Genomic DNA, 25624 nt, shown 5'->3' with positions numbered 1-25624 from the left:
CCTGTGCTCCTGTTTACCCTCCACCACTCGCTTGACCTTTCCTCGCTGCCACTTGCATCGTTCACACCTCACACTAGTGCTTAGACCTGACACTCCACCGGGACAGTCTCGTCCCGGAACTGAGAGGTATGAGCTACGAGGAAAGGCTAAAGGAGCTGAACCTCACGTCCCTGGAAAACAGAAGAGTAAGGGGAGACATGATAACCACCTACAAAATTATCAGGGAAATTGACAGGGTGGATAACGACAAACTCTTCAGCATGGGTGGAACATGAACAAGGGGACACAGGTGGAAACTAAGCATCCAGATGAGCCACAGAGACTTTAGAAAGAATTTTTTTCAGTGTCAGAGTAGTTAGTAAATGGAATGCATTAGGCAGTGATGTGGTGGAGGCTGACTCCATACACAGTTTCAAATGGAGATATGATAGAGCCCAGTAGGCTCAGGAACCTGTACACCAGTTGATTGACAGTCGAGAGGCGGGACCAAAGAGCCAAAGCTCAACCCCCGCAAGTACAACTAGGCGAGTACAGTTGGTAAACCCTCGATCTAACCAACTGTCTGAAAGGTGGGTCTTAGTGGGACTCCCCCCTAGTGTATGACTTTTTTTTTACCCCGTATGTCTGTGTGGCTCCCCCCCCTCCGTTTGTCCTTAAATCTATACCCTTCCCCCTGTATAGTGCTGGCTCCCTGTCCCGCTGCTCCCTGTACGGTGCCCCCCCACACTGACCCTCGTCTGGCTCCTCCCCCCCTCCCTCCAGAGGCAGTCAGGGTGTGCCAGGAACGCCGAGGGGGGACCGCCCCAGGATCCCCCCCCCCTCCCTCACGTATCTACACTTGGGCCTAAGATCAGGCCAGGCGCGCCACACATCCAACTTGGCCCTAATAAACCGCGCGCCTCGCATCGTTCCCTTTTCCGTTCCTGACACGAAAATCGCCGAAGCGATCAGGCCGGATGCGTTTAATGTTCGTTTTCGCGTGGAGAGTGACACGGGGAATGCTGCCTTTGTAGTCTAGAGGGCCGTGTTTTACCGGGTGTTCGGACCGGGGACTTGGGCTGGCCCTGGGGAGGGGAACTGTGTAGTGATCCAGAGTTAGTGCCAGACATCTCCCTCCCCCCCCCCCACTTAAGGGCCAGGGTGCCAGCGCTCCCACAGTGGTTGGTTGCTGCTCAACCCAATCCTTAAGTCAGTTGTTCACCCCTCTATGTCGGCCCCTACACCCCTCTCTATACAGGTTGGAGTGTAGTGTAGATAATTCTACTCCAGTCCCCCTGGTTGATAACTTAGTCGGTCCCCGCCCCCTTACTCCTCGGTCCCCGCCCCCTTACTCCTCGGTCCCCGCCCCCTTACTCCTCGGTCCCCGCCCCCTTACTCCTCGGTCCCCGCCCCCTTACTCCTCGGTCCCCGCCCCCTTACTCCTCGGTCCCCGCCCCCTTACTCCTCGGTCCCCGCCCCCTTACTCCTCGGTCCCCGCCCCCTTACTCCTCGGTCCCCGCCCCCTTACTCCTCGGTCCCCGCCCTCTTACTCCTCCGTCCCCGCCCTCTTACTCCTCCGTCCCCGCCCCCTTACTCCTCGGTCTCCGCCCCCTTACTCCTCGGTCTCCGCCCCCTTACTCCTCGGTCTCCGCCCCCTTACTCCTCGGTCCCCGCCCCCTTACTCCTCGGTCCCCGCCCCCTTACTCCTCGGTCCCCGCCCCCTTACTCCTCGGTCCCCGCCCCCTTACTCCTCGGTCCCCGCCCCCTTACTCCTCGGTCCCCGCCCCCTTACTCCTCGGTCCCCGCCCCCTTACTCCTCGGTCCCCGCCCCTTTCTCCTCGGTAAGCGTACATGAAATGAAACACAATACGTACAGTGTACGTATGAAAGCGTACAGTGTACGTATGAAAAGGTAGTGTCAGGAACTGTCAAGTTACGTGATACTGAAACTCTCCATCTCACAGGATGGTTAGTCAAGAGCCATGCGATCCGTAGTCGTCACTTGCAAGATTTAGATGCCTTGTGAGGTCCCATCTTCCACGACACCAGAGTGGATAAAGTCATTGCCAGGCTCCTGCAGATACCTCATGCCTGGAGCCCAGCAATGGCTTTATCCACTCTGGTGTTCTAAATCATAAACTCGTAAAACCTACGCCATAATCCGCTATCGAGGACCACCTCCAACTGTTTCAATTAAACACTCATTTAAATCGGCAGCGCCGCGGCCAGTGGCAGACAGGCATCTCAATAGCGGGGATGTGTCTTACTGACGCCTGGCTGCCCACGGGGGCTGAGATAGCCAGATACCCCACACTCCTCCTGAATGGTAAAGCACCCATTAACCCCCTTCCACACTACAAGCCCCACACCCCCTCCCCTGGGAACCTATCTTAGTTTTCACACTGTGGTCAATGCTTCGCCCCTTTGTCAGGACCAAGGGGGCGTTGTCACCAGACAACGAAGCGCCCCCACACCTCAACAGGTGACACTCATGACACCAACACACTTAAGTGTAGATGAGTGTAAGTGAAGACACACTTAAACGCGGGAGACTCAGATAATGGGGGCGGGAATGACACCAAGAGATAATTGACCGACTCGCAAGAAAATGATAATTCCGCGCAGTTTCGACATCACAAACTAATCTGCCGGGGTTGTTAAGTGGGCCAGCAATTACTCGACGGTTTGCAAGTGTGAGCCGGGGGTCGAGTGGCGGGGGGACGGCAAGTGGAGGTACTCTCTGAGGCTGCCACAAAACCCCAAAGCACTTGAGGGGTTTATTACAGGTAAACTGAGCGTCGGGTGGCGGTGTGTTAAGGAGGCTGGGAGACCGTGCGCACCATCTTGGGTTTACGGTCTTCACTGATGGACGTCACTGTTAATGATGTCTCTCATGGACTTCCTAATGATGTCTGTCGTGAACACTTCGTGTAGCAGTTGCTTCATATTTGTGTGTATCTCTGACACTTGTGTTCTTTGTACACACATTCTTATGAATTCAATTATTATTATAATAGCTACTACTAATCTGTGCTTCCTGGGATTCCAAGCATTGGTTGGGTTTAGGTTTAAGGCCTCTCAACCGCAGGAGGGTGATACGACCACCACAACAGCTTACTGAACCAACCAGCTAGTATACTTTACTCCTGAACATTGTCCAGGACTAAACTATACTGAGTGTACATACACCGAGAGGCGGGATACACAGGTGTATATATTCCTGGATGACCTGATGGGATAATATCCAGAACACTGATGCTAACATTGATAGTTGATGATAATGAAGGCTGATAATATTAATAGATGATGATGATGGGAGAGGCAGAAGGAGACACGGGAGGAGGAGACACAGGAGGAGGAGGAGGAGACACAGGAGGAGACAGCCAGCAGGAGGGGGGGGGGGTGGTGGTGGGGACCGCAAGCCAGGCGTGCCAACCGCCAGGCCGGCCGCATGCCACAAAATCTTCACATTACTTGGCTTACATGTAATTTACCTGTAGTGGTGTTCGAGAAGCCTGCGCCACCATCCTGGCCAGGCTCGTCTGATGGTAACTGTTGCTTGAGAATGTCACCCATATAAGGCAGCTCTTTATATTCACCCAGACTGGTACATAGGTCTAGCCTACGCTTGAAACAATCAAGCGTAGGTTGATTGTTTCTAGGACAGTGTTAAGAGATTTGATACTTTTAACATTGTCCAGCTGATACCTTAGTAACGCACTGTTGTGTTCGGGTCCAGGCTCTTCAACCCTAGGGGAGCCGGTCGGCCGAGCGGACAGCACGCTGGACTTGTGATCCTGTGGTCCTGGGTTCGATCCCAGACGCCGGCGAGAAACAATGGGCAGAGTTTCTTTCACTCTATGCCCCTGTTACCTAGCAGTAAAATAGGTACCTGGGTGTTAGTCAGCTGTCACGGGCTGCTTCCTAGGGATGGAGGCCTGGTCGAGGACCGGGCCGCGGGGACACTAAAAAGCCCCGAAATCATCTCAAGATAACCTCAAGATATCTCAAGATAACCTGCGAGGTGTGGGGTGCCAGGTGTGGGGTGCCAGGTGTGGGGTGCCAGGTGTGGGGTGCCAGGTGTGGGGTGCCAGGTGCGGGGTACCATGTGTGGGGGTACCAGGTGCAGGGTACCAGCAGTTGGGCCAGAGGCAGGAGTGGAGTCCCCCTCTGATTAATGGTGGTAGTAGTCAAGTGTACTCACCTAGTTGTGTGGTATAGATCATTACCCAGGGAGGCTACCAGGTGTTGGCAGCGGCGGTGCTCCCACTTGAAGCTATACCTTCAAGCTATCCACCGTCCCCCCCCCCCAGTACCTCTCATTACACCCATTCATCTAGTGCTTTATCTGCTGGCCGCTGCTCCCCCAGTTCATCACACGCGTGACCAGTTCTCATTAGAACTCTGCGCCCGTCTGCCTCTTCACACCTGACACTTGCCCGACACCTGACTGTGGATATACTGACCATATACTCCTGTGGATATACTGGCCATATACCAGAGTACTGGACACAATTCGGACGTTATTAATACCTGGCGGCTTTTCAATACAAGGGCAGCAAGCACGGGGAGGGGGGGGGAGAGGGTTCGGACCATGACCAGGCTCACAAGTGTTTGTCTTGCGGCCGCCAGCAGCGTGTTGTTGTGATGACGTCACGGGGCGCCATTGGCTGGAAGCTGGGTCCACGCAATTTGTTTAAATTTGTATGCAAGTCTTATGTAGATTTTACGATGTCTGCAGTAAGCCTTAACATTCTGAGGATGCAGGCACTTCTTACATAAAAATTACTGTGAAACTTTAATGTAATAAAGATACTGGAAATATCTCTGGTGAATTCCACCAGTGTTTGTGCTGCTTAGTGCTAGACCAACGGGTGGACTCTGGAGACACATGATGGTACTGTCCTGGTATATGATCACACGTCCACTAATACCAGGATTTAACCATTAATACAGGATGAAAACGTATTAATATGATTATATTGAGATTAGTGCCCTTAAACCAAAAACTAGTAACCATATATATATATATTATATATATATATATATATATATATATATATATATATATATATATATATATATATATATATATATATATATATATATATATATATATATATACGTATATGCCTTATATATACACGTATATGCCTTATATATAACTAGTGTATGTTTTCTTTATATGGAAATATTATTGTCATTACGATTACAAATGATAAACTGATCTCTTCGCATTATTATTTAACAGCAATTAAAAATAATGCTAAGACGTGGCCACTTCCAACTAGACGTCATGAGTGTGTATTTTTAGTTTAATATATACACCTCAAGATGCCTTTAAGGACATAAATGATGGCATGTGATGCCTGGCCCCGGCCTCAGTCTCCAAGACCTCACGCCTCGAGTATACTCTCCCAGGCAAGAAATGTTAAGCTTCCACTTCTTAACAGAACATTACTGGTGAGTGCTGCGAGGAGTCGCGTCCCCTCGGCACCAAACACATTCAAATATTAGTCTCTGGTGAACTGACTTCAACAACAGTATTGCAGTCCAGTTGACCAGACCACACACTAGAAGGTGAACGGACGACGGCGTTTCGGTCCGTCCTGGACCATTCTCAAGTAGATTGTGCAGTCCAGACCGATGGGGAGGAAAATGATCAGAATAGAAAGACCAGCTCGCAAGATCTCCACAGAGAAACGTTTCCTTTTAGCAGAGCTAAAACAATTGGTCTTGCAAGATTTAGTTGTAAATTGACTGACTTTGGTATCAAAATGTATTGGAAATGATATTGCAGTTAAATGGCTTTTAAGACGCCGAGATGATGGCTGCAACTGGTGGTCCCACTGTGTAATGATGTCTTGAGGCTCGTTGACGCGAGGCACCGGTCAACTTGCCTCTAGGGACACTCACCACCCGCTCACTAAAATGTTGTTATAGATTCAGCTACTGGGAATAAAAGGTTGCAAGTAGCACGGGCTATGGTGAGCCCGTAGTGGACTTACCTGGCACAGGAGCGGGGTTATAACTTGTGTGTTGCACTAAAATGACTATATTGACTATGTGTAGTCAATGGGTGTGGTGGGTGTTATTCTCCCAGGAACCAATACTTCTAATGTTTGCTGGGAGAGTATTTAACAACCCTTGATGCTCTCTGAGTTTACTTATGACAACTCTACTCGACGGTTCTATTCTGCATTTCCTTCCGTATCTTTCACTCCAGTATGTTATTCTACTGTGCAAATTTGGGACCTGGCCCTCCAGTATCTTCCATGTATATATATTGCTTGATATATAGCGTCGACTTTCCAGAGATTACGTTTTGAGAGCGTTGAGACGGTCCCAATAATTTAGGCGTTTTATAGTGTCTAAGCGTGCCGTATATGTTCTTTGTATTCCCTCAATTTCAGCAATGTCTTCTGCTGTGAAAGAGGAAGTGAGTACCGAGCAATACTCAAGACGGGACAGCACCAGTGATTTAAATAGTATTAGCATTGCTGTGAGATCCCTGGATGTGAACGTTCTCGTCATCCTTTCTATCATTATCCTGGCCGCCGCTATAGCTCGGTTATGTTCGCTACATCTCGGGTCCTCAGACATCATAATTCCCAGAACTTTACATGTGTTTTCCTTCTATGGGTTACCTACCATGATTTCGGGGCTTAGCGTCCCCGCGGCCCGGTCCTCGACCAGGCCTCCTCTTTGATGGACTGGTCAACCAGGCTATGTGGTAAGTGTGACTGTGTCGTGAGCCCTGCGTGTCGTATAAGCTGCTCGTTCCCACCATCCCTCAGGTGGTAGTTACAGTAGCCGGGGTGAAGGGGATAGGCCTAGCCACAGACAAAGGCAGGAGTGCGGGCTGCTCACACTCCACAATGTGCAGGTTGTGCGAGCGGGTGGAGGGCAGGGCGGAGGGCAGGGCGGAGGGCAGGGCGGAGGGCAGGGTGGAGGGCAGGGCGGAGGGCAGGTCGGGCCCGGCCGGCGTAGCACAGTAGCTGCTCATAATACCCGGGACAAGAGAGAAACACTACTGCATCTATAATACTATCTCGGGCCTGGGGCGGACGCCAGTATCACTCTTACGCTCCCTCCACCATAAGGGTCATTATACATCCCCCTCCAGCTGCGGCAGCTGACACTCTTCCTCGGAGGCCCTCGGCGTACACCTCAAGATGGCCGACCCGAAGTTATCGCTCGCTGAACGAACCAATTCGGGATGCTTTTTATCCCGGGTTCAGGGTGGTAGGAACCACAAGGCGAAGCAAACAGAGAGCGGACTAACGTCAGTGGAGAGGAGCGGTGGTCACAGGTGGGGGCTGTTTACAGGTGAAACGTTGCCGGCGGCCATTGGTCGAGACGGAGCCACGCCTGAGGCCTCGGCCTTACTGGCGCCTCCCTCACTCCCGCCTCGCCACACTCGCGCCCTTGGGACAGGTACACCCACGGCTGCTTTTCCAGCACCACCAGTGGGAGGCGAAGTGTGTTATTACGAACCACCACTCGATGGTCCACATGACGCAATTGGAGCTGTGATTATGAGCTGTATGTGTGGGTGGCGCAGGTGCGCTTGGCCGCGTGCGGTGGGATGCGTCCCTGCGCACCGCGAGATGGCGCAGACGTTCAGGGGGGAGGTGGACGCATATCACCCCCCCTCTCTCTCTTTCTATCCACCCCAACCCACCCAAAGTTGTTGTTAGATCATATAACTGTGGAGTATAGTCTCCCTGGGCCAGCCTCCCCCTGGGGAACCTCACAACCTCTAACTCCTCCTCCCACGCTTCTTCAGCAAGTCTGTTGACATGATTCTCCCAACACGTTGCACCTACCAGTTAATAACGTCAACCCAAGCCGACCCAAGCAAGCCACTCCAGCTGCTGCCGTGGGCGACCCAAGCCACTCAGCCCCCGGTCCAGACTCATAGAATATTATATTTAAATAGAAGTGCATAGTGTCAGTAGCCCAAGCACTCGAGTATAGCGTGGCGAAAACGCTTGGGCACTTTACAGATACCTGAAGTGCTTAAATCCGCAGATATAGCTATATATATATATATATATATATATATATATATATATATATATATATATATATATATATATATATATATAATATATATATATAATATCTCTCCCTCCCCAAGAACACCCCAGATCCCCCCATTGTATCCTATATTGTTTATATCCTTCTGTCACGTCTCCATTCTTAGACGACATCGTTTTTCCAAAACTATCGCTCTCTATGTATGTTCCCCCCCCCCCTCTCTCTCTCCCTCTTTAAGTTCCCCTCTCTACCCCTCATCCACCCCCTCTCTCTACCCCTCATCCATCCCCCCTCTCTCTACTCCTCATCCACCCCCCTCTCTCTACCCCTCATCCACCCCCCTCTCTCTACCCCTCATCCACCCCTCTCTCTCTACCTCTCATCCACCCCCCCCTCTCTCTACCCCTCATCCACCCCCTCTCTGTGATGTATCTCTCTCTCTCTCTCTCGAGAGAGAGTGGGGATCGTTGTAATGGTGTGTGATAATTGCATTTTTATTCATGCAGGCATCTTGCACACGCGCGTGCACTCAGGCACGCAGGCATGAGCGCACACACGCACGTATGTACAAGTTTATTTAGCACAGGGGGCACACCACAAGCGGACACAGGTGGAGACTGAGTACCCACATGAGCCACAGGGACGTTAGAAATAACGTTTTCAGTGTCAGAGTAGTTAACAGGTGGAATGCATTAGGCGGTGATGTGGTGGAGGCTGACTCCATACAGTTTCAAATGTAGATTTGACGGAGCTTAATAGGCTTCAGAACCTGTACACCAGTTGATCGACAGTTGAGAGGCGGGACCAAAGAGCTGAATCTCATCCCCCGCAAGCACAACTAAGAGTACAAGATTCAGATACACCTCCTCCTTCGTCTTTGTTCCCTGAGCACTATATGTTCTACCCCCCCCCCTCCCTCCCCTCTCTCTCTCTCTCTCTCTCTCTCTCTCTCTCTCTCTCTCTCTCTCTCTCTCTCTCTCTCTCTCTCTTTCTTTCTTTCTCTCTTTCTTTCTTTCTCTCTTTCTTTCTTTCTCTCTTTCTTTCTTTCTCTCTTTCTTTCTTTCTCTCTTTCTTTCTTTCTTTCTTTCTTTCTTTCTCTCTTTCTTTCTTTCTCTCTTTCTTTCTTTCTCTTTCTTTCTTTCTCTCTTTCTCTCTTTCTTTCTTTCTTTCTTTCTCTCTTTCTTTCTTTCTCTCTTTCTTTCTTTCTCTCTTTCTTTCTTTCTCTCTTTCTTTCTTTCTCTCTTTCTTTCTCTCTTTCTTTCTTTCTCTCTTTCTTTCTTTCTCTCTTTCTCTCTCTCTTTCTTTCTCTCTTTCTCTCTTTCTTTCTTTCTCTCTTTCTTTCTTTCTCTTTCTTTCTTTCTCTCTTTCTTTCTTTCTCTCTTTCTCTCTTTCTTTCTTTCTCTCTTTCTTTCTTTCTCTCTTTCTTTCTTTCTCTTTCTTTCTTTCTCTCTTTCTTTCTTTCTCTCTTTCTTTCTTTCTCTCTTTCTTTCTCTCTTTCTTTCTCTCTTTCTTTCTTTCTCTCTTTCTTTCTCTCTTTCTTTCTTTCTTTCTCTCTCTTTCTCCTCTCTCTCTCTCTCTTTCTTTCTCTCTCTCTCTCTTTCTTTCTCTCTCTCTCTCTCTTTCTTTCTTTCTCTCTTTCTTTTTCTCTCTCCTTTCTTTCAAGGTCAAGAAGGGTCAAGGGTCAAGAAGAGACCATGTGAGCCAAGGCCTTCACTATGCCGCCACCGGTGCCGGGGGGGGGGGGGGTGGAGGGTGAGTGCCAGGGGGGGTGGAGGGTGAGTGCCAGGGTGGGGTGGAGGGTGAGTGCCAGGGTGGGGGGTGGAGGGTGAGTGCCAGGGGGGGGGTGGAGGGTGAGTGCCAGGAGTGGAGGGTGAGTGCCAGGGGGGGGGGTGGAGGGTGAGTGCCAGGGTGGAGGGGTGGAGGATGAGTGCCAGGGGGGGTGGAGGATGAGTGCCAGGGGGGTGGAGGATGAGTGCCAGGGGGGTGGATGAGTGCCAGGGGGTGGATGAGTGCCAGGGGGGTGGAGGGTGAGTGCCAGGGGGGTGGATGAGTGCCAGGGGGGGTGGAGGGTGAGTGCCAGGGGGGGTGGAGGGTGAGTGCCAGGGTGGGGTGGAGGGTGAGTGCCAGGGTAGGGGGTGGAGGGTGAGTGCCAGGGAGGTGGAGAGTGAGTGCCAGGGAGGTGGAGGGTGAGTGCCAGGGGGGGGTAGAGGGTGAGACAACACCCCCACGCCACCATGACTCCTCCCTCCTTCCACCCTGGTGTGCTAATTGGTACTCGAACACACACACACACACACCTGCCTATACATATGCAGGGGTGTATGGAGTGAGCAGTTATAGCTGCCTTACGCTGGACCTGCCTCCCCTCGACCCATCCAGGATTGCGGAGACACCTGCTGGAGCAGGAGCCCCGAGGGAGACGTGGCGTGACGACCTGGACCACTATATCTGGCGCAGGTGCGGGGGTGAGGTGAGGGGTCAATTAGTGGCGTGACCTGGCGGGCCATATTAGCATCTCTCACCCCCCCCCCCCCTCACACCCAGCTCTCGTCTCCACACCCAACCCTGCTATCATCTGACACAAGATGTGCATTGTTGACCAGACCACACATTAGAAGGTGAAGGGACGATGACGTTTCGGTCCGTCCTGGACCATTCTCAAGTCGATTGTGCAGTTCACAATCGTCCTGGACCATTCACAATCGACTTGAGAATGGTCCAGGACGGACCGAAACGTCGTCGTCCCTTCACCTTCTAGTGTGTGGTCTGGTCAACATTAGCCACGTTATTGTGACTCATCGCCTGCAGGATGTGCATTGTGTGTGTGTGTACAGATTCTTGAGCCCAGAAGGCTCCAGAATCTGTACGCCAGTTTATTGGCAGTTGAGAGGCGGGACCAAAGAGCCAAAACTCAACCACCGAAAGCACAACTAGCTGGGTGAGTACAACTAGGTGCGTACACGCACACCAGCAAGCACAGATAATGTGTGTCGACCCACAGACAAGTCAGGTGGGGGACTACTTTAAATTGTAACACCTCAACACGGGAGACTTCGACGCCCTGGCCAGTACTGATCCAAACACCCTTCCCCAGGCCCACCCCAGGAGGACCCACTGCTGCCACCCACAGTTACTGTGACCCGCGGCCTCCCACAGTTACTGTGACCCGCGGCCTCCCACGTGTAATGTTCTCCTATAATATTCTTTATTCTCACTGTGGCCACGTGAGGACAGATACGGATGGATTCATGGGTGTATTTATCAGTCAGAAGGGGACAGTTTGGGAAATACTGTCCCGGAACCTCTTCTTCACTTTACCTCTGTTATCCACCACCAGGAGACCTTCCTCTGTGACCCACCGTTCTTCGTGACCCACAAGTACTCGGGTGCCCCATCACCCTACACTACCCCACCCTCCTCTGCCCCCACACTGCTCCTATCACCCTACACTACCCCACCGTCCTCTGCCCACACACTGCTCCTATCACCCTACACTACCCCATCGTCCTCTGCCCACACACTGCTCCCATCACCCTATGCCGTTGTGCTCACTAACCGAGTGCACTATATGTAGTGAAGCATACAGCCACCCGTGTCCACGGAGGACAGATGAGGCTGTATACACACTGGCCGCCGTCATAAATGAATGGCCGCGTCTGTGGTAGAAAATAAACTACACGAAAAAAGCTTCTCCGACTTGGGATCGTGCGTGGGCCAGGTGGGCGGCCCACCGTGTGCCCGGTGGTGGGCCGCCCTAGCCTCGCACCGCCACCGCGGCTCCCACCGCCATATTTGGCTCAACCTGCTGCCCCTCCCCCCCCCACCTACCAACCCCTCAACATTTACGCCATTACTTGTTTTTCCGATCTTTGCAGCTTTTTAATGTTTGGGTGTTGTGGTGGGTAGCGTGGGCGGCCCGTATGGGTGGCGGGCGGCGGCGCCGGGCGGCCTCCACTCGCTGGTAACTCAAATAATAAAGAGGAGACTGAGCGGTGTGGGGGCAACAGCTCGCTCAGCGCCGTCATGAATGGACGTAACCTCTCACGTTGTCGTCGCTGCCCGTGTCGTGGCTCCTGGCTCCTTCCCGCCATCACAACTCCCCCTTCTCACCTTTTAATTATTCCACGGGATTGACGCGAAACAAGGCGGGATGTGTTGAAGGGCAGGAGGGGGCGCAGAGGGGGCCCTCCAGGGTCCACCCTCCCTTCACCCATGCCCTTCACAATGGGATCATGAATGGATGAGACGCGCGTACACTCCGCACACTCACCCATCTTAACTTCTGCCCCCCACCACCACCAGCCTCCTCCTGCACCTCTCACCGTTCATGCCACACCCTCCAGCATCTCCAGGTGAACCTTGTGTGTGTGTGTGTGTGTGTGTGTGTGTGTGTGTGTGTGTGTGTGTGTGTGTGTGTGTGTGTGTGTGTGTGTGTGTGTGCGCGCGCACCCTGTGTGTGACCTCTTGTAGCGCCTGGCTCCCTGCCTCCACCTGTTGCTGCTGCAGTGGGTGGAGGTGCGGCCCACGCTGCCTCCCTCTTGACACGTAATGAGACCTGCCCGCGGCCTGAGCATGTCCCTGCAGCAGTCGAGTCCCCCGGGGGCATGAGCCTTGGCAGTCCTGCCCCAGGCTGTTGCTCAGCGTGCACAGTTCGTCGGGAACACAGGTGCGCTTGCACAGTGCGCTGCTAACTCTGCCGCAGTGGGCCAGGTGTTCACGCATCACCGTCTTGTCCAGTCACAGGGTCGCATCCCTGTGAAAGGAAGAACCTGCCAGGCAGCTCATCTCTAACTCTTTGGTTCTTGTCGGTATAGTCATGCAACCCTGACTACCACTACTAGCCACTACTTCCCCCACCTGCAACCCTGACCACCACCACCACTAACAAACTATCACCAGTTGATTGACAGTCGAGAGGCGGGACCAAAGAGCCAAAGCTCAACCCCCGCAAGCACAATTAGGCGAGTACAAGACAAATGTAAAGGTCCTCACAATTACCCAAGCTACCCGAAGCTTCCTATCATTATGTAAGTAATGAAGAAATATGATATATTTACTCACTATAATGTTGATGCTGAATGTAGAAGATTTTTTTTTTTGTTTTTGTTTTGTTTACTCTGAATTAATATAATTTTATAACAAAATTAGACGAAACTAAGGGGGCAGGTGACGCCATAGAAAGTCGACGATCCGAGCGACAATGTTGTGGAGCGACTTATCCAAGATATATTGTTGAATGTAGATTATATTAGATTTGGTCAGGTACAGGAGGCTGATATGGCAGCACACACACACTCCAGGTAACAATTATGTTACCTGGAGTGTGTGTGTGCTGCCATATCAGCCTCCTGTACCTGACCAAATCTAATATAATCTACATTCAACAATATATCTTGGATCAGTCGCTCCACAACATTGTATAGCTTGGCTCATCTACTTCCTATAGCGTCACCTGCCACTTAGATTAGGATAATTTGGTTATATAATATTTCAGAGTAAAAATATGTTTTTTCCATGTTCTACATTCAGCACCTACATAATAGTGAGTAAATATATTACATTTCTTCATTACTTACATAATGATAGGAAGCTTTGGATAATTAGACGGACCGAATGAGAGAGAACAGGAAGGGATAATAACAAATAAGATGATGGCATTCGTAGCAAAGAAACTTGCAATGCAACACGGCTGTTGCTCTGACTCCTGAAGGAGGTGGAGGAGGCAAGCAGAGTCAATCTCTGGTTCAACAGACAGTGCAGAGCAGCAAAGGAGAGGACCAGAAAAGTGTGGACAATGTACGGAGAACTAGGAACGGAAGACAACAGAGATGTTTGGCCAGCCACTTGGGCTGGACGGTAGAGCTAGACGGACTAGCCCTCACCTACCCTGACAGGCAAGTACTGATAGGAGAGTACTACCAGTTTTTACAGCAATAATTAAAATACTTGTTTAGCTCGTGATGTGGTCATGAGTGTAGCTTTCTTGAACCATGCCTCGGATGCCGCCGCGGGCGGTGACCTCTCAACCCAGTTTCTGACCTCTAGCATCTCCTGGCCTTGCTTTTGTGACCCTCTGCGGAATATCCTGGTATTATCCTGGGGACGGGCGGGAGAGGGGGGGAAGGGGGGCAGACTGCAGGTTCGTGACCCGACGCGCCAAGAGATTTGTTGTGTGTGTGTGTGTGTGTGGAGGATTGGAGGGCGTCCGGTGCAGCCAGCGTGGTGCGGGTGCTCCCCCCACCCCCTAACCCACCTCACTCACCTCCCACGCAATACTCGTCTTCAAATACACACACACTAGTAGTAGATGAACCGCCCACGCTCCTGTCTCCCGAACACCAGTTTGTGTGCGTTCAATAAATTAACTTAGTCGTGTTCTGGAAGCGTTCTCATGTTGACATTAATCCCCTGTGGATGCAGTTCAAGCATGTTTATTGAGACAATAAAATCTCGAAGGGATAGAGTAGTTTAGGCTATTTCTACCCTCCTTAAGATGAACTCTCTCTCATCACCAATGCTCATAGTAATGAGGTTTGCTTTCGTTTCCGATTTAATTGTCATTGACCTTCCTAGTCTCAGCATTGCGTACTAAGCTCCCAGGAACTGAAGTTACATCTGAATAACGAATATACGAACGGTTAAGGAGGCGCTGAGCGGCCCCACGGATGTCTACCCTCAGTAGAGGTAACCCAGTGGTCCCAGCCGGTAAATAGTCCAGTGCTCTATACATGTGGCTCCATACACGTGGCTCCATACACGTGGCTCCACACATGTGGCGTGTGAGCGCATTACCACAGGACGTAAGGAAACGCGCCGGTGCAGAGTCCTGTGCTTCACCAGGATATTTAGAAGTAAACATTAAGTATTTTGTCAACCACATTATCGCGGAAATAAACATTTCACTCACTTGGGCACTAGGAGACTCGAACTCTCGACCCCCACTAGCGTGACGCAAAAGCTCTACCTCTATTGGAGCCGTGTGTGTGGTGCAGAGGTGGCGCTTTTGCCTCACGCTCGTGTGGTCGAGAGTTAAGCGTCTCCTTGTGTCCAAGTGAATGAAATTGTCAACGTAACTTGTTCCATGTAGTGCGTCAGTGTACCGTGCTGTAGTGCGTCAGTGTACCGTGCTGTAGTGCGTCAGTGTATCGTGGTGCAGTGCGTCAGTGTACCGTGCTGTAGTGCGTCAGTGTATCGTGGTGCAGTGCGTCAGTGTACCGTGCTGTAGTGCGTCAGTGTACCGTGCTGTAGTGCGTCAGTGTACCGTGGTGCAGTGCGTCAGTGTACCGTGCTGTAGTGCGTCAGTGTATCGTGGTGCAGTGCGTCAGTGTACCGTGGTGTAGTGCGTCAGTGTACCGTGCTGTAGTGCGTCAGTGTACCGTGCTGTAGTGCGTCAGTGTACCGTGGTGCAGTGCGTCAGTGTACCGTGCTGTAGTGCGTCAGTGTACCGTGGTGCAGTGCGTCAGTGTACCGTGCTGTTGTGCGTCAGTGTACCGTGTTGTAGTGCGTCAGTGTACCGTGCTGTAGTGCGTCAGTGTACCGTGCTGTAGTGCGTCAGTGTACCGTGGTGCAGTGCGTCAGTGTACCGTGGTGCAGTGCGTCAGTGTACCGTGCTGTAGTGCGTCAGTGTACCGTGGTGCAGTGCGTCAGTGTACCGTGCTGTAGTGCGTCAGTGTACCGTGCTGTAGTGCGTCAGTGTACCGTGCTGTAGTGCGTCAGTGTACCGTGCTGTAGTGCGTCAGTGTACCGTGGTGCAGTGCGTCAGTGTACCGTGCTGTAGTGCGTCAGTGTACCGTGCTGTAGTGCGTCAGTGTATCGTGGTGTAGTGCGTCAGTGTACCGTGCTGTAGTGCGTCAGTGTACCGTGCTGTAGTGCGTCAGTGTATCGTGGTGTAGTGCGTCAGTGTACCGTGCTGTAGTGCGTCAGTGTACCGTGCTGCAGGTGGTGGTGGTGGTGGTGGTGGTGAGTGTGTAGCGGCCCGGCCCACCTTGCCAACACTGGGCTGGTGGGTGGTGCCATCTGACTTAAAAGGGTGTGGGCGTGAGGGGTTTGTGAGGTCTTCCCGAGAGGGCGGGCTTGGGTGGCCTGGGCTTGTGTGGGGTTGGGCGGGCTTGTGTGGGCTTGGGTGGGATATGTGGGCTAGGTTGAAGCGCCGACTCCCAACCTGCAAGACGAACCACAGAGTATGACAGCACGGAGAAAGAGCCAAGCTGTTCTCCCGCTGACAAACTGGACTGGACTTGCTCAGGGGCGCAGAAATCACTAGAGAGGGGTGTGTGTGATATTGGTGCTGTTGTTGGATGGTTACGAGAAGCCGAGACACACGTGCAACCTCTGGTAATGATAGGAGCCAGTTGCTACAACCTTCCCCCCTCCACACACACACACACACACACACACACACACACACACACACACACACACACACACACACACACGCGTGATACACCATAGTCAGTTGGTACAGATCTGATGATGATCTGTTCTGCTCAGTCAACAATTTGTAAGTGTTGGCAAGGCAGAGGCGACACCCGGGCTGGACTAGCGGCTTCACCACAAGAAACAGACGTGTATACAACTAGTACAGAGTCTTAAATGTTGGTGATGGCCGGCGCCGCCAGAGTGCGGCCTCCCCAACCGCTCCCACGCTGCCTTCCGCACTTCATTTGCATCCCGGAATGGAAAGAGGAGCGTTACGGCGGAGGTGGCACCTGCAGCCGCGCTGGCCAGCCTTCCTCGCTCAGGTCGCCCTCTCCCCCAGCTTCCGGAGCAGGCTAATAAGGCCATGTGGGGTGGATCTCACCTGCACGGCCAGTTGAACCAGGACGCGTCTGCGCACCACCGCCGCCGCCGCCAGCTACACTCCCCGCACCATCACCACCACCCTCATGCTGCACTTGCTGGCCCTCTCAGACCCGCCCTCACCCCCAGGACCTGCTCCTGCGTCAGGCCCCTCATGCTGGGGCGGCCTCCTGCATCACACACACACACACACACACGGGATCCAAGAGTCAATGTTCGATCCTGCAAGCACAAATAGGTGAGTACACACACACACCTCACAGCCAAGTACACAGCGCTCTGGGGTCGAAAACCTAAGGGCCCGGGTTCGATTCCTAGCCGAGGCAGAAACAAATGGGCAGAATTTCTTTTACCGGATGTACCTCTTCACCTAGCAGTAAATGTGTACCTGGGAGTTGGACAGCTGCTACGGGCTGTGTGTGATAAAGAAATATGTCAAAATATTGATAAACGAAAAAATGTCAAGAGTCAGTAAATTAGACAACCGACGGTTAGAAAAGTGGGATCAAAGATCTAAGAGGTGGATCCAGTAGGCAGAAACAGTAAAGACGGTTCAGTTGCTATACCTATAGAGAAACAAGACCGGGCAACGATCTCCCAGAGATAATGGACTCATTCTTCTCGATGTTTTCTGGTGATGTGAAAATTATGATGAGGGATTAAGACGGGAAGCCGGCAAGACGCTACAAGACCACCTGACAAACTGAAAGAATCGCCCAACAAATGGCTACAAGAGTTTAGCTCGAGTAAATGTAAAGTAATGAAGCTAGGTGGAGGGAGCAGGAGCCCAGACACAAGGTATTAAATTGTACAAGGACTAGGAGTCGATATTACACTGAACCTGCGTCCTGAAGGTCATACCAAAAGGGTATCATCAGCGTCGTATGCGAGGCTGGCTAGCATCAGAGCGGCCTTTATTAATTTTCGTAAGGGAGCATTCAGAATCGTATACCACATGTCAGACCAATCCTGGAGTATGCAGCTTCAGCAAGGACTCCATAATTAGTCAAGCAGAGGATGAATTTGGATAAAGTTCAAAGGTATGCCACTACAATAGTTCCAGAACTACGAGGTTTGAGTTAAGAGGAAAGGATAGGTGAATTGAGCCTCACATCGCTGGAAGAGAGAAGAGTCAGGAGAGAGACATGACTACAACACACAAAATCCTCAGGAGAATTGATAGGGTGTAGATACAGACAGTTGAACCCTTGGCCTTATGATCATTCTCTTAAGGTGGATTATATTATCAAAGACCAAGACACAATCATCACTAGCTCCTAGTTGTATTTCATATTCCAAGTTCTCGATGTTTTCCTCATTCTGGGTGAAGATCAGGTCGTGTGTGTGCGTGTGCGTGTGCGTGTGCGTGTGCGTGTGCGTGTGTGTGTGTGTGTGTGTGTGTGTGTGTGTGTGTGTGTGTGTGTGTGTGTGTGATGTTGAAGAACATATGAACAGAGCCAACATTGACACTCACCTTGGACCACCTTGCGTAGCGACGGCGTCTCCTCAGCGCGAGGGGCGTCCCTGTGGGCGGGGCTGATGGGCGTGGCGGGCAAGAGTGGGCGTGGCATAGACCCAGATTCCCGCGCCCTCTGTTGGTTGAGGTGGGCGGTAGCCACGCTGTACGGGGGCGGCAGATGGCGTTCAGAGTAGGCAGGGGGCAGGTCCCGGTGGGCGTGGTGCGGCTGCAGGTGGGCGGGTTCTGCGGGCGGGAGGTCGTGGGCGGAGAGATAACGGGGCGGCCCACAGGTGATGACTGTGGGGCGGGCGCGGGCGGGGGCAGGCAGGTAGGTGGGGCGGGGGTGGTATGGGGGCGGGGAAGGGGAGTTGGAGGTGGGGATGTGGTGGGGAGGGCGGCGGGCGGGTTGGGGTGAGCGACGCTTGGTACTCATGTCCAGGGGGACATCGTCGTCCATGTGGGCGTAGTAGGCGTGGGCGTAGAGGGGCGCCGGGGGCGGGGAGTCCACCACGTTGATCTCGTCTTCGCTCGAGCACCCACGTTCAGGACTGTGGGAGAGAACACGCCCATGATAACACTCACAATACACAACCAGCAGGAACAACACGACACAAGAGCTGAAGCTCAACCTCCCCGTCAAGCACAACTTAGGCGAGTACACAAGAAGTCATCATATGTTACTTATACTAGAGACGTACAGCAATAAGGTCAACCAGCCTTTATGGAGCGGTCACCAGTGGACCCCATAAGGGATATACTCCACCCGATAATATTATCACTTTAAAATAAATGGAAACCATATACATACACGAGACTGTCAACACAACCTCGGGGGGGAAGTTTAACTCAAGACCTCTGACATCAACACGCGGGAAACACTCACAGCTCAACACGGGCAGTGTTGTATCCGCATACAACAGCCAGTGTTGTATCATCATACAAGAGCCTACATCACACAGGTGTCGGCGTTAATTACACGAGTGTCACACCTAAGCCGACCTAAGCTTACTGTTCTCTTCCTCCGTCTTGTATGTGTATAACTCCTGAGATATTACGGGCGTGGGATGTTGTGCTGGCTGTGAAAGGAACACATACAATAGTACACTTTTATGTACAGCAAAAATACAATTTGCTGTAGGATTTACGAAGGTTCTTGACACTCCAGGGGGCCTCGCTGGTCCCGAAGGTGTTATCGTTCATATGCAATTGAGACACTCATTGTGGTGTGGTGACGAGGTCACATGTGTGAGACGGCCTCCTGGGCGGGGTCACGGGGTCAAGGTCACCGCCAATATGAGCAGTGCTTGCAGTCGTGGAGGAGAGGAGAGCCCCACTCCCAGTACACGGGGAGGGGCCCCCAGTACACGGGGAGGGGGCCCAGTACACGGGGAGGGGCCCGTGTAACAAGTCACTGACCTACTTGTCAGGGGGGAGGGGAGTCGTGAACCATCGCCCCCCCCCCCTCCACGGCTGAGGATGTCCCCCCCCTCCCTCACACACACTCCCCCTCCTCCTTGTCTTTCTCCTCCCTGCCCCCTAACTAAGCTACATGCTACTACTAAACACACACACATATATATATATATATATATATATATATATATATATATATATATATATATATATATATATATATATATATATATATATATATATATATATATAATATCAACTGACAAGTAGATCCCAGCTAAGGTATTGGTGTCGTCTCCAGCACACACTAGCAGCCAGGGCTTACTTCACGAGGCTCCATGAACCCTTCCAGGTCAGAGACGGGGTACTAGGCTCCGTGAACCCTCTCAGGTCAGAGACGGGGTTCTCGGCTCCGTGAACCCTCCCAGGTCAGAGACGGGGTACTAGGCTCCGTGAACCCCTCCCAGGTCAGAGACGGGGTACTAGGCTCCGTGAACCCTCTCAGGTCAGAGACGGGGTTCTCGGCTCCGTGAACCCTCCCAGGTCAGAGACGGGGTACTAGGCTCCGTGAACCCCTCCCAGGTCAGAGACGGGGTTCTCGGCTTACTACGGAACAACTGACTTCTCAGTTGGGAGGCGCAGAGCCCAGATGAGATGAGGGCTGGATGCTGGGATGTGATGGCTGACTAAGTGGTCCTGGTCGGCAGCCTCTCACCCGCCTGCATAATTACACATTGTTTCGTGCTTGTGACACTTGATGGTAACTCTTAGGGGCTTCAGGTTTATCCATACATGTGAACCTAAACACCCTTGAGCGTGTGCACGTACACACACACACACACACACACACACACACACACACAGTTGTAGACAGTTGGAACAAGTTAAGTGAGAAGGTGGTAGAGGCCAAAACCATTCGTAGTTTCAAAGCGTTATATGACAAAGAGTGCTGGGAAGACGGGACACCACGAGCGTAGCTCTCATCCTGTAACTACACTTAGGTAATTACACTTGGGTAATTACCTGCAGCTACCCACACATCCACCTTGAACACAAGTGCCACTAAAGTCATGTAACTTGCAGAGACAGAGGCTGGCCTTGCAACACTAACCACAGGTATCTCTTGCACGGAGGTCAATACCAAAGGTATCTCTTGCACGAAGGTCAATACCAAAGGTATCTCTTGCACGAAGGTCACTACCAAAGGTATCTGCAGGGGAACACTGAACACTGCAGATCCTGTCTGGGTGAACACAGACATACACATATTCTAACACCCGGCTGACTTATACACAGAGATTCTAACACCCGGCTGACTTATACACAGAGATTCTAACACCCGGCTGACTTATACACAGAGATTCTAACACCCGGCTGACTTATACACAGAGATTCTAACACCCGGCTGACTTATACACACACCATAAGAAATAACGAGTATCACCTGTAAATTGCTAGAGCGACTGGTCCAAAGCAGGGGCTAGATTCACGAAGCAGTTACGCAAACACTTACGAACCTGTACATCTTATCTCAATCTTTGGCGGCTTTCTTTACAATTATTAAACAGTTAATGAGCTCCGAAGCACCAGGAGGCTGTTTATTACAATAACAACAGTTGATTGGCAAGTTTTCATGCTTGTAAATTGTGTAACTAAAGCCATCAAAGATTGAGGAAAGTTGTTCCCATTCGGAAGTACTTGCGTAACTGCTTCGTGAATCTGGCCCCAGGTTCGTACCCCACCTGGAACAAGTGTATTTAGTCTCCAAACGTATTCGAATGCTACGCTATGGCAGAAATCAAGAGAAAGTATATTCCTAGATTATCATGGAGTATTTGATATTGTTCCACACAAGATATTCCTACTCAAGCAAGAAAAGCCAGCTGCGGTATCCGCAGGAGTGGTAGAGTAACCATTGACTTCCTTTCACTCGGGAAGGAAGCAAATGGTGACATTGTGAGTGGAAATAAGAAAGTGGAAAGAGTGAGAACGAATGGCGTTGCAGAGTGGTCAGTGGTAGGAGCCATCCTGTTTCTATTATATGTTGAGGCCTGGCGGAGGCTCCCTCATGTTAATGCTTGCCGATGACACAATGGGCTAATGTGAGGGGGAGAGACGTCCCAGTGAGGGAGGGAGACGTCCCAGTGAGGGGGGGGGGGAGAAGACCCAGTGAGGGGGGGAGAGACGTCCCAGTGAGGGGGGGAGAGACGACCCAGTGAGGGGGGGAGAGACGTCCCAGTGAGGGGGGGGGGGAGAGACGTGACAGTGACAGACGTCTCCTCCACACCTAAGTAGACACAATAGACAAGACATGATAAGGACACTTTTCCTCGGGAAATAGACAGCGTCAACTGAGAAAGGAGGCGTGTTTAACACTCCCCAGCCAGCACACGCACCGTAAATCTGGGCACAGATGAGTCACGGGGATGTCAGGAATGTGTTTATGGTGAAGATGGCGAGGTTATCAGGTGAAGTAGTGAGAGGGGGAGATAGCAGGCGCTACTGCTCCAGCCTCAACACTCTAGTATCATTACACACACACACACACACACACACACACACACACACACACACACACACACACACACACACACACAGTCTGAGGGAGGAGAGGTAAACAACGATAGGCAGAGACGGAAGGAGTAATCAAAGAGAGCTAAGGACAAAGAGAGAGAGAGAGAGAGAGAGAGAGAGAGAGGGGGGGAGGATGGGGGAGAGACAAGATGTGTGACTCACCACACACACACACACACACACACACACACACACACACACACACACACACACACACACACACACACACACACACACACACACACACAGTCAGCTACACTTGATCTGACAATCTAGTTACCGCTGTCTCTCTCTCGCGTTATCTCCCCACTTGACCAGTCTCTAAAATGTGACTCATTGCTCCTCACTCCCCCACCCCCCCCATCTCCATGGCAACCCTTCCTATGCCCTCTTCTCAAGGCTCAACTGATGTTTCCTTCTGTAAACACCCTGATAGACAGATAAGTTGTCTAAATGATCTAAATTAGATTCTTCTGTATATGAAGGCTGACTTGACGAGTTAACACACTATTATACTCGAGAGTAGTATAGCTTACACACACACACACACACACACACACACACACACACACACGTAAAAAGGTAAAAAGGAAAAAGATACAAAGGCACGCTACATGATGACTCCCGGAACTGAAAAGCAAGAGTTACGAGGAGAGACTAAGAAGCGTTATACATGCCAAAGCTAGAAGACAGAAGAATAAGAGGCGATATGATCACTACTTACAAAATCCTAACGGGAATTGACTAAATTGACAAAGAGGAATTACTAAACCTGCACACAGAAATCACAATAGCGTATGCATCAAATGAACAAATCGAAATGAATCCTCGTCACGGCCCTTGTGGATTTGTTTCTAAACCTGGCCTGACGAAACTATTGGATAAGTCATATAGACCTAAGGGTAAAAAGCAGTTAAGGAGCTATAGTAATGAGGAGATACACAAAATGGAGATCAAGAGATCTCCATTTGATTTGAAAGAGATCAAAATGGAGATCACACACAAACTCAAACCAAAATGGACATCAGCTACGGGGGGCGACAAATGGTCATAAAAGAGAGAAAAAGATGAGAACTGGGGAGAAGGTAGACGAAGAAGAGACGGAGCTGAGGGAAGCGAGGCAGCAGCACCAGACCAACACTGTCTAGGGTCTCTAACACATCGCTAAGGAGCGCCATGACATCGCGAATGTAGTCTTGTATGGGAGAGACGAGTGGCTCTGAGCCTTGGTGAGCTTGAGCCCAGTGTGGCTGGCGTGCACCACACGAGGAGGGATGCACATAGTTATCAGAAGCCACGGGTGGAGTGGACACACTTTGTAACCAAGATTAGACGAGGCTCGGTAATGGTACATCGCTCTGTCAACAATTGGGTAACTAGCTTCACAAGACTTGTCACTTGCTTAGCTAAACGAACTATCGGGTTCAGTTTCTGAACCCATTATGGGTTCAGGAACGGGGCCAGGAATGTGAGGGGCCGCAAAGGTACCTCTGTAACCCTTTCCACCACCGCCCACGGGATGGGTATGGGGTGCATACTAAAGAAATGAAATGAAAATGTACCGTCAACAAACTTCTGCTTCTCCCCACAGAAAACGGCTGTGGGGAGAAGCTGTGGGGGGCTGTGTTATTTCTAAATAACATTAAATGCAGGTTGACATATATGGGAGACGGCGCTGGACTACCTTATACAGAACACCAGACCAGACAAAACCGAAGGGTCATAGAGAAGAAACACGAGGACGGAGAGGTGTGACAAACGCAGGTCCCTCAAGACTCGGTTCTTGGATCCCGCCTCTTCTTTATTTTCATGAATGGCCTTTCTGAGGAGCCAAGATCTTGTACGGTAATTTTGTAGATGCTGCCAAGCTGATGAGTAGTGTAAGACATAGTGAGATAAGACTACGCGATATTACATAAGAACCTACACGAATTACGCGTCTGGGTAGGCAAGTGGCTACTAGAGTTTAAAAATAACAAATGTAAAGTAATATAGTTTGTGAGAAAGGAAAGGATGCCAGTAGCACACTACACTGTGAGAAGACAGCAGATGCTGGGGGAAGGACCTGTGAGTGGACGTAACACTAGTACATGTCAAACGACCACACCCAAGCACGGCATTTAGGAACCTGGATAACTTATCTTTTATATCATTATATACAGCATACGTCAGACCAGTTCTAGAATATGTATCGGTGGTGTAGAAAACCCAGCAACTTGCTCTAAGATTAATGCCGTAGATAAGATAGCTATGAAAAAAAGATTAAGAGAATTTGAAATTGATGTCACTAGACATGTTTGATGACAACATGTAAGATACCGAGGGAAAAGGATTAAATGCAGAGAGACGGACTTTTTCCAGATGAGAGGGGAAGCAAGAACTGGGAAGTATAACAGATGAACGCTGGAACCCGGCCCGGGCTAGTCTGGGATACTATTGTTTATTCTCATACTTTGTCGCTAGCAAGACACTGATGCTGCCTTTACCCTGTCGTAGCTCAGTTGATTAAGGCAGTGTCTGGGAAGCTCCCGGACGCAGGTTCGAATCCTCGTCACGGCCCTTGTGGATTTGTTCATTGATGCTGCTCTCCTAAACCACAGAGAAACTATACCAATGTTATACCATTCCCGTCTCCGAGGACACCGTCCCATACAGAGGCTGGGAACCTGTCACACATCACCAGCAACCCGTGGACAGGTTGAGAGATCAACAGGAACGCCAGAATGAATAAAGCATGTCGTCTGCAGGTGTGTGTGTGTGTGGTGTTGGGCTCATGGGGTCCAGTGACTTGGCAATGCAATAATGTAATGTTATGGAGTGTGACCCAAATATCAGAGTTTCCACACGAGAGTTGAGGAGTGAGAGATGCGTTACTGGCGCCCATCTGTCACAGGTAACGGCAACTCCCCTAACATGATCCTAGTAATTACATTGTTCCGTGCGCGTTTAGTGCTGCCCATGCACATAGGTGTTAGATGTAAACACAGCACAGCTGTGTGATGTAAACAAAGGACAGCTGTGTGATGTAAACAAAGGACAGCTGTGTGATGTAAACAAAGGACAGCTGTGTGATGTAAACAAAGGACAGCTGTGTGATGTAAACAAAGGACAGCTGTGTGATGTAAACAAAGCACAGCTGTTAGTCCTGCTCATCTTGCTGGCGGGTACACTCAGGAGCGAAGGATGATGATCTGTTATGATAATGACCCGGATGATGATCTGTTATCATAATGACCCGGATGATGATCTGTCATCATCATAATGACCCGGATGATGATCTGTCATCATCATAATGACCCGGATGATCTGTCATCATCATAATGACCCGGATGATGATGTCATCATCATAATGACCCG

The 25624-nt window shown here is 50.8% G+C and overlaps 1 protein-coding gene across 1 annotated transcript in view; it reads right to left on the bottom strand.

Moving 5' to 3' along the window:
• The window catches only part of LOC123759386 (cell surface glycoprotein 1), a 68690-nt gene that overhangs the window by 17824 nt on the left and 25242 nt on the right, over positions 1-25624 (bottom strand). The window contains exon 3 of the mRNA XM_045744363.2: positions 18296-18828. Within this exon, the coding sequence (XP_045600319.2) occupies positions 18296-18828 (533 nt within the window). The remainder of the gene's footprint in view (positions 1-18295; positions 18829-25624) is intronic.

This window comes from Procambarus clarkii, chromosome 32 (genome assembly GCF_040958095.1).
Source record: "Procambarus clarkii isolate CNS0578487 chromosome 32, FALCON_Pclarkii_2.0, whole genome shotgun sequence".
NCBI lineage: Eukaryota > Metazoa > Arthropoda > Malacostraca > Decapoda > Cambaridae > Procambarus > Procambarus clarkii.
Note: the sequence above shows the minus strand (reverse complement) of the source record. Positions and strands in the feature narration are given on the sequence as shown.